General features: G+C 43.5%; 1 protein-coding gene across 2 annotated transcripts in view; it reads right to left on the reverse strand.

The window, feature by feature from the left end:
- Nucleotides 1-9221, reverse strand: part of ADAMTS19 (ADAM metallopeptidase with thrombospondin type 1 motif 19) — a 163110-nt gene extending 153889 nt beyond the window's left edge. For both annotated transcript variants that reach the window (XM_038170694.2, XM_038170693.2), the window contains exons 1-2: nucleotides 8763-9221; nucleotides 7209-7819 (exon numbers count right to left, since the gene is read on the reverse strand). In XM_038170694.2, coding sequence (XP_038026622.1) covers nucleotides 7209-7819; nucleotides 8763-8847 — 696 coding nt within the window. In that variant the 5' untranslated portion in view covers nucleotides 8848-9221. The remainder of the gene's footprint in view (nucleotides 1-7208; nucleotides 7820-8762) is intronic.
- Nucleotides 9222-9904: the final 683 nt, after the last annotated feature.

The raw sequence follows: 9904 nt of genomic DNA on the forward strand, positions 1-9904 counted from the left end.
CTTTTGAAACAGATCAAAGCTATTTTCCATTCAGGGCTGACATCACCATACATGCCTTACCTAGTCCATCTATTTCTACTGATAACAAGTTTGGTATTGATTGTTTAATGATGTTTAAAACACAAATAAAACATCGCAAGTTAAAGTCAACTAAGCAAAGCTCTGGGACCCTGTGACCTCTCCATAACAGATAATCACAGAGTACCCTAATTCACAGACCAATACTAGGCAAACTGTGTAAGTAATATTATAGCATTTTAAATAGGTAACTGAAAATATATATATTAAAAAAAAAAAAACACTAGTGATTTCTCACATCCTGAATTAGCCCTTTTTTTTTTTTTAATAAAGAGGGGATCTAAAACAATTATTTTCTAAATAATCTAAAAAAATAATAAACTAATAAACATAATTTATTGCATATATGTGTTATGTCTTTCATTTAAGAGTTCCAAGAAGCTGGATCTCTAGGGTGCAGTGTATACTGTATTTTATACTGGCAGTTTTCAGTACAATTTCATTTAATTTTATATATCCATTTTTAGGGCCAGTCCTCTTCAATGTCTTTATAAATGATTTGGATGTAGGACTAGAAGGTGTTTTGAGCAAATTTGCCGATGACACCACACTTGGAGGAGTTGTGGACTTGGATGAGGGTGGAAAGGCCTCGCAGAGAGATCTGGAGAGATTGGAGAGCTGGACGATCACCAACCACATGAAGTTTAACAAAGGCAAGTGCCGGGTCCCGCACCTGGGACGGGGCAACCCTGGCTGCACATACAGACTGGGCGATGAGACGCTGGAGAGCAGCCCCGCAGAGGGGGGTCTGGGGGTTGTGGTTTCCAGCAAGTTGAATATGAGCCAGGAGGACCAACCATATCCTGGGATGCATCAAGCACAGCATTGCTAGTTGGTTGAGGGAAGGGATTGTCCTGCTCTATTCTGCACTGGTCCAGCCTCACCTCGAGTACTGTGTGCAGTTCTGGGCACCACAGTACAAGAAGGACATTAAACTATTGAAGAGTATCCAGAGGAGGGCAACAAAGATGGTGAAGGGCCTAGAGAGGAAGATGTATGAGGAGTGGCTGAGGGCACTGGGACTGTTCAGCCTGGAGAAAAAGAGGCTGAGGGGGGACCTCATCACTGTCTACACCTTCCTCGTGAGAGCGAGTGGAGAAGCTAGTGACCTATCTGTAAACACCAGTGATAGGACCCGTGGGAATGGTGTTAAGCTGAGGCAGGGGAAGTTTAGGCTGGACATCAGGAAGAGGTTCTTCACTGAGAGGGTGGTTGCACATTGGAACAGGCTCCCCAGGGATGTAGTCACTGCACCAAGCCTGTCTGAATTTAAAAAGCGATTGGACTGTGCACTTAGTCACATGGTCTAAACTTTTGGGCAGACCTGTGTCGTGCCAGGAGTTGGACTTGATGATCCTTATGGGTCCCTTCCAACTCAGGATATTCTATGATTCTATGATATCCTTTTTTTGCAATGTCAAACTTTAGCCCTTATGTATCAAATGGACCATGAATATTGATAATGATCTTTCTCTTTCCCTTTCTCTAAAAAATTATTAGCAATCTAGGACAATGGACATTTTATTTCGTTGCTGTCATTCCAGTACAATTTCATTCTGCTTGTTCTGAGACAATTTGCAAAGTCAAACTATTCTCAGTGGTTCAGCTTTGTAGAGACTCTATTAAGTGTCCTGAACTTAAGAGTCTCATGGGTTTAGAGTATCTTAAACATCTACGCCCAACAATGCACCTTCATGTGTCATTCTCCTGGTTTAAGTTAATACTACTCATCTTCAAAACACAGTTTTTGTCAGAAGTAAAAATTGGATACATTTCATGTAATGGTTGTTCAGAATCTTATGAAGTACCAAATAAGTATTCCATAAGCTAACATGTCAAGTAGGTTTTTGTTTTGTTTTGCTTTAATATCCTAATTTGTTTCAGTTTTATTGTAAAACAGGGCATTATCATCAAAACATGTTTGTTAACATGTCTTCATCCAATGATAGCTGGCATGTCTCTTCATGATGCAGAACTACTGACATCCACTTTTTTGCACTATTGCTACAGATAGTGCAGCTATAGTAAATCTGTGATTCCTTGTCTATAATCAACTGACAAGATTTTGAAATATATGGTTTTGAAAGGCAATCAGGACTAAAAAAAAAAAAAAAAAAAAGAAAGCTGATAAACACCATACACTTTCTAGAAAATGGGTCCTTCCTTGGATTGGATTGGAGATATCGTATGACTCAATCCCACTCAACTCACTGGGAAAATGCACATTGCATTCCATTGTAAACAGTATTTTGACATTAGCTCTTCAGAAGAGATTTAGATTACCATAAATATACCCTTGTACATTTTGCATTCTTATCAGTGAAATTATTGAACCACACAGATGAATTTCAAAGCTTCTCCCTCATAAATTAACCCAATGTAGTTTAATATCTGTTCAGATAGATCTCCAAGAAAGTTCTGTTAGTGAACTCTAGGCACTCTATGCACTGCAGTGAACAGCATAGCTGTATGGAGCTGCATTCTCCTGTCCCTCCTCTGTGTAATGTTTGCTCCTGTTTGCATTTCCTAACAGTCTAAACATATTTCATCATTTTAAGTGTGACAGAGAAAAAAAAAAAAAACTAAAATTATTTCTCTACATAGCTGTTCTCTATTTATTGCAGACTGCTTCAGTTAAAGGAACAGGAAAAAAGGAAAAAAAAAGGAAAAGGGAAAAGAAGGGAAAAGGAAAAGGAAAAAAAGACACTGGTGAAATCTCCGTTCATCACTTCCTTAGTACAGAGTACTATGTAAGCAATGCAGTGCTAAGAAACAATGGTATTAAATGTCTCTCTGAAATGAAAAAGTAGGTGATAAAGAACACATTTGTGGTATTTACAGCTGTCTTCTGGGAAATGTAGTGAGACTACCTCAACTCCCATGCTAGCAGCAAAGCAAATTGCTGGCAGAACCAGTAGCCAAATTTCTTAATTTTATGCCCACAGAAAGCTTCTGCTACAACATGCTCTAAAAGAATCACCAGTTTTAAGTTGATTTATATTACCAGTTAAAAATAAAACTGTTCAACAACATCTTTTTTTCTTATTTCATATATTATGGCAAAACACAAGCAAGCAGTGGAAACAACTATTTAAATAATTAATGGTCTGGTTCTGCAGTTCATCTCTTTCACAACAGCAGTCTCATTGGCATCAGCAGGACTGCTTGCATCCTGGTATTTGGCTAATGATGAACAACAAGCAGGCAGTCAGCATACAGATGGAGAATTCTTGGAAACTTCTCCTTATTAATCTTCCCACAGCACCCGTACAAAGTACCACAGACCAAAACATACTCAGCAAATCCCATTGAGCTACAAAAGGATGTAAAAACTCCCAGGTGTTTTACCAAGGGGTTGGAAAGGGCTGTCAGCATAGATCACGCGAGCTCTGAGATTACACTGAGGTTACAGAATCAGAATCACAGAATGGTTTAGGTTGGAAGGGACCTTAAATACCATCCAGTTCCAACCTCCCTGCCATGGGCAGGGACAACTTCCACTCCACATTGAGCAACCAGGTTGCTCAATGCCCCATCCCGCCTGTCCTTTGTTGTTGTTTGTTTGGTGTTTTATTGTTGTTTTAGTTGTTTTTTAGTTTGAGTGTTATCATGTGATGGAGTTTCTTTGCACTCCATATGCATATCATCTTTAGTTTAATTAGAAAATATCCATCGTTTTATGTTTCCTTCATTTCACAAGACAGGCTGTCAGATGAAGCCAATGCTGACAAACAGAATTTGATTAGCAGTTATCTTGGGGTACAACTCTCATTTTCACTATAATAATATTGATAATAATATGTGAATAATCATATTCACAGGATTAACATAGGTTACAATCCCCATTATTATCATCCCTCCACGCTGCCTTTGACAAATAGCTCAAGGAAAAAAAAAAGGCAAAACAAAACAAAACAAACAAACAAAAAATTATCACTGAAGCTTTCAATAGCTGTTAAGAACTATGGGGAGGCTTAATGTTGTGCTGTACCTTATATGCTTCACCCAACCTGCAACCAGTGAACTACTCAAAATACATCTAAATCCCACTCCAAGAGGAGAAGTTGCCTAAACTATCTGTAGGAGAATTCCTCTATCTTTCTGCCTAGAATAGGGGCAATTAGAGGTCCACAGACCTTTTTTATTATTCCGCAATCTCACTGGCATGTCAGGCCTCTCCATGCCTTACCCATGAAGCTGGAACCACCACTGACATCCCAACTGGGATGGCACCACAATTTTATCTGTTTGTTTTTTTTCCCTTTACTGAAGACACTGTACCTTTTCACAACACTAGCCCTACAGCAAAATTTCCCATCAGCTATGCATCTGCATCACCATGTATTATATCATGCCAAACCTTTTCTTTTGGCCTTTACTATTCTTCAGCCTTCCTCCTGTGTATCACAGTCACTGTCGTCTGTCAGTCTAGAGTTACTTTGCTTGCTAAATAAACAGATTCACTAAAAGGCTACTAGCTACAAAGCAGCAAAAAAAAAGAAAAGTTGAAGTTTTGTTGTTAAAGACTGTATTTTACACTGAAAAGAAAAATTGATGAGTGGAATCTAAATGGCGTAATGTGTCTTATTGCTAACTTCTTTGGTTTTGCAAAGTGTATGCAGTCTATCAATCCTAGTTCAAAGTTCGCAAGGTTTTGAAATGAAGTTCGCAAGGTTTTGAAATGAGCATCCATGTAAGACATTCATACTACATTTTCTCTGAAATTTCATTATATTCAAAATGGAATTTAAATTGTAACGGAGGTAACCACAATAAAATACTTGTAGGATCAAGTTTCAATGGATTTTTATATCTTAAAACAAAAAAATGTAGTCTGAACTATTGCTTGGCTTTTCTTGCAGGGAAAGGGCTAAAGGAAGCAGGACAGAATATGCGATGTATGTATGATGTTTTTTCAAGACTCTTGGAAACTGAGCAACTCACATATGTAATGGAGCCCAAGCAATGACTGAATAAAGAATGACAAATAACTTAAGATTTGTTATGACAACTTTTACATAATAGCACTGTGCAAATTTTTAACTATGTGCCTGATGCAGCAACATTCAAGAAGAACTGCTGCTTAACCATTTCACTGCAAACAAGACTAGGCAGCTGACAATCACAACACTGGTCAACATCAGCAACAGTTCTCAATTTTATTTGAGATACATAGAATAGCATTTGTATTTCAGCTGCAGCTTTCTGAATGGGGAACATGATCTGAGCATGTGCATGCTTAGACTGCTGGTAGGCTGAAAGTAATCTGGAAATCCCAGGAAAAATCTGAGTGATTCAAAAATCACTAACAGGACTCCTAGGGCACTGGGGTCTACTTAAACAATGAGTATCAGTTTATAAATTAAGTCAAAGGAATTACAGATACACAATGATGTACATCATTTTTGAGCAGACATTTGTGATAACTATTTCTTACTAACAATTTCTTTACAAAAATTTTCTCCAGCCTAATTTTACCCACATGCAATGTAGAAGAAAGTAAAATTTTAACCAGAACAAGGAGTACAGAAGTCAAATGCTTTTGCAGAATATAAAAAGCCTTTATCTGATTGCTTCCAAATCACTCTCAGTTGACTTCCAATATTTTTCTCCACAATTAATTCTGCTACCATGATTTGGAAAATTTGACAAAACGTCAATAATTAGATGCCAACCACTTAGAGTTGTGTGAAACTTGGCGGTTTCACTTTGCAGGAGTGCAGGCAAATATTTTATTTGGTGTCAATCCATCTATGTTCCCTCTCCACCACTTTCAGTTTGGGTTTTGAGTTTTGAATAAGTCCAAACAGGCAAATGAATAGGCAGTCAAAATTTCCACATTTTACCTGGTCTCACTTCACAACCATGCAAATAAAAACCAAGCAGGCATATCTTCATGAATTAACAATGGAACAAGTTAGATGTTCAAGTTTGGAAAGAAATACAAGAAATTATCTACCATGTGATTGTGGAGATTTACACCCAACCACAAAAAAAAAATAAAATACAAGCAGGGTCGTGACGACATTAACCCTCCCTAGTTCCATTACTCTTTGTATTCTATATTCTGTAAAGTGCTGCAGGCGTGTGTATTTATGATACTATATAAAGGCCCAAAATGAGAATAATAGTAATAATAATTGTTTTTGTTTTAAATCCTGCCAGCATTTTACATCATCCCAGCTGCTTTCTACTCTTTCCATCCACCCCCAAGTATCATGGGATTGCAGCTCACTGGATCACCACTGCTGTTGTCAGTGTGCCCAATTCTGGTCTTTATCTGGTAAAAATCAGGAGTGATCTAACAGAAATTACAGCAGGTGAAATTTTCTTTCAAATAGGTGAGGTAAAGGCAAATGTTCCTGAAGGAAAAACTATTCAAAAGGTCTGACTCTATTGACGTTTCTGTTGATAACATATTCATTGTGCAGTTCAATTGAGAAAATGGAAGGAAGGGAGGGTATGGAATCCCAAACCCAAGTAACTATGGGTACAACATGTGTGGAGAAGTTGTGGGGTACTGCAAAAAGGACAAAGGGATGAGAGAATTGAAAGAATGAAGATGAGAAGGCAGACATAAGATATTGGTAGAAATAGGAAAGACAGAAAAGCCTGAAATCTGAGATGTAGAAGATTAGGAGGGGGACAAAAATTAGAATGGTAACTTCTATATGGAATGAAAATGAGGAAAAAAAAGTGTGATATATGTACTGAAGAAGAGATTATTATACTGGAAAAAAGGAAGGTGAGTGAACATGGCGGGTAATTACAGGTACACACTGAGGACCAAAATAGAATTAGGAATATAGAAGAGAAAAGTTGAAGGAAAAGTAGCATTGGAATAAAAAAGAGATCAAAGGGAAAAAGGCATGGAACTGAGAGAAAGAAGTTCATCTGTAAAGGCAACAAAAAAGTCAAAACTTTACAGGCTAAAAGCAGAAGGATTTGAGAAAAGATTATGAATGGGTTAAAAAAATTATGAATAGCAAAATGGATAAAAATAAGGACAAGTAGAAGTATGACCCAAGAGGATATGAAAGACCTCAGGAAAGAGTTGTGAGTGAAAAACAGATGGAGATAATGCTAGGATGGAGACCTTGGTGCTGCCCCTGCATGCAAGGTCATCTTACCAATCCACCACAGGTGCTGAAGGAAGCGAAGGAGCCTGGGTAGCGAAGAACAGCACCACTGTAGTAACAAGCTCTCTCAGGCTGCAGTTGTGCAGCACCAGGTGGGCTTTTGCCATCTCCCCCGAGCCGTTCCTCCACAGCAAAGCCAGGAGCCAGGAAGCGGCTGTCCCTCTTGAGCAGCAGGTAGAGCTCCCGAGCAAAGGCCGGGATCCTCAGCAGCACTTCATCTCCATCCTCTGCTGGAGGTGGTGGTGGTGGGGATGGTGCTGGTGGCAACTGAGAGGCAGCACCAGACCCCTGGGGCAGGGGGGACCAGTGGTAAAACTCCTGAGACTCATACTCATCCTCGGTGTCCTCTTCTTCTGCTGCCTCCCCTGCAGCCTGCCCCTGCCCCTCCACCGAGGAGGAGATGGAGCGCACTTCCCGAGAGCTGCCTGCCACCGGGCTGGGTGTGATGGGGGCGTTGGGGGTGCTGTTCCGGTTCCCGCAGTTGGGGTCCGCGCTGCAGCCACCCCCTCCACCACTGCCTCCCGCTGGCTCCTGCTGGCCCCTGCTCCAGAGCGCAGGAAAGACAATTTCCCACTCCTCAGAGTCTTCCGAAGCATGGAGACCTGTGGGAAAGCCAGCAGAGTCTTTAAATGAGTAAGGCACCCAGCTGCACACAGTGCCAGCCAGAAACCTGCACTATGCCTCACGACATGCTCCTTTGGGTTCCTAGCCCACCAAGCACACCACCCAAAACACAATGGGCTCTGTTTGGCCCTTCCATCCTGACCTTAGCAGACAGGCTAGATGCTAGACGTCCCTGTGCCTGTTCAGGGCGATCTGGCACAGAGCACTGTCCTGGGTAACACAGAGAGAGATGGCACTCAAACTGGGCAGAAGGTGTGTTTGTCCCAACAGCTGGGTATGTTCTTTGGGGCCATCATCTCCACTCAATAAGTTGCACAAAACCTTCTTCATTTAGACAGAAAAGTGGCAACTTTTCCTTTTCCACGGAGCTCAGATACATATATAAGGGAAAAGTTGAGCAAAAAAATAAATAAATAAATAAATTTGAAAATGTCAACCTTGCTCTCAGCACGTTCCGTAAAACCCGCCGATTTCAAAAATGCAGCCAAATTCACTCACTCTCCACAGCTACACGCTTGCAAGTGCACGTACAAGTGGCAGACGCGTGCACACGCAGCATCACCGGCACTGTAACCAAACTCAGATACCACGAACGATGCCTGTGCACTACGCACACCATTATCACAATTTAACCAAAACTCGCGCCGTACTTCTGTTACATAATAGCGCACACAGCCCGTCTCAGCCTGAGACACCGGGCGGCTTTACGCGCATCCCCAGGCGTTCGGCAAGCCGCACGACGATGACAGGGCTGCTGCTGGAAACCCGCGTCTCCCGCGCGGTGGGCGACCGCCGCTCGCACGGGACGGGCGCTGCCGCTCGGGCGCCCAGCAGCGGGCAGGCACCGGCGGCTACCGGCACCGGGAGCTACCGGCGGCCGGCCCGGGGCTCGTCCCCGCGGAGCGGAAGGCGCGCACTTACCTGCGGCCAGCCCGCTTGACAGCACGCACAGCTGGTAGAAAACGCAGCAGACGCGGCTCAGGCGCATCCTCCCGCCCGTCCCCATCGGCCCCGCTGCCGGCGGGGCGCCGCGGGCCGGGCCGGGCCGGGCCGGGCCGGGCCGGGCAAGGCAGGGCAGGGCAGGGCAGGGCAGGGCCGGGGGGCGAGCGCGGAGCCCCGCGGAACCCCGCGAAGCGCGGCCACCTGGGCGCCGCGGCACGGGCAGCGCGGGATGCGCAGCACCCGCGGCGCGTCCCCGCCTGTGCCTGCGCGCGCGCGCCCGTGTGCGCGCGTCGGCGCGGGAGGGAGCGAGGCAGGGAGGCAGGGAGGCAGCGAGCGCAGGCAGCGCGGCCCCTGCGCGCACACAGCGCCCGGCGGCGGGCGGGCAGCTGCGCCCCGGCGGCGGCGGCGGCGACCGCGCTGCCCCCGCCCGCCGCTCGCCCCCACGGGGCGGGACGCGACGGGACCCGGCCCGCACCGCCCCGGCACGGCCCCGCCCCGCCCCGCCCGGGAGGGCACCCGGCGCCGAACCCCCCCGGCCGGGCGGCTCCGCGGGCACCGGGACGGGGGGGGAACCCCGGAGCCTCCCGCAGCCCCGGCGGGTGCGGGACGCCCACCTCCCGGCTGCGCGCTTCGCACCCAGCCCGCCTGCGGGCTGTGCCTCCGCTCGGGAATGGCGGAGAATCACCGTTCCCAACCTATTTTTTATTTTATTTTATTTTATTTTTTATTTTATTTTATTTTATTTTATTTTATTTTATTTTATTTTATTTTATTTTATTTTATTTTATTTTATTTTATTTTATTTTATTTTATTTTATTTTATTTTATTTTATTTTATTTATTTTATTTTATTTTATTATTTTATTTTATTATTTCACTGTATTTACATCACATTATTTTATATTATTATATATATGTATGTATATATTATATGTATGTGTGTATATATATCTATATATATACATATATATATATGCATACATGTTTTTGTACTTCTCTTCTAAACTCCTTTTGCCCCCACGACATAGCCATACAGGGAAGCCCAACCCTTCCCACCCCAACCCTAGTCAGCAGAGGAGCAATTAAATGAGGAGGCGAGCAAAATCTTTAAACGCACATCT

This window comes from Anas platyrhynchos, chromosome Z (assembly GCF_047663525.1).
Source record: "Anas platyrhynchos isolate ZD024472 breed Pekin duck chromosome Z, IASCAAS_PekinDuck_T2T, whole genome shotgun sequence".
NCBI classification, from domain to species: domain Eukaryota; kingdom Metazoa; phylum Chordata; class Aves; order Anseriformes; family Anatidae; genus Anas; species Anas platyrhynchos.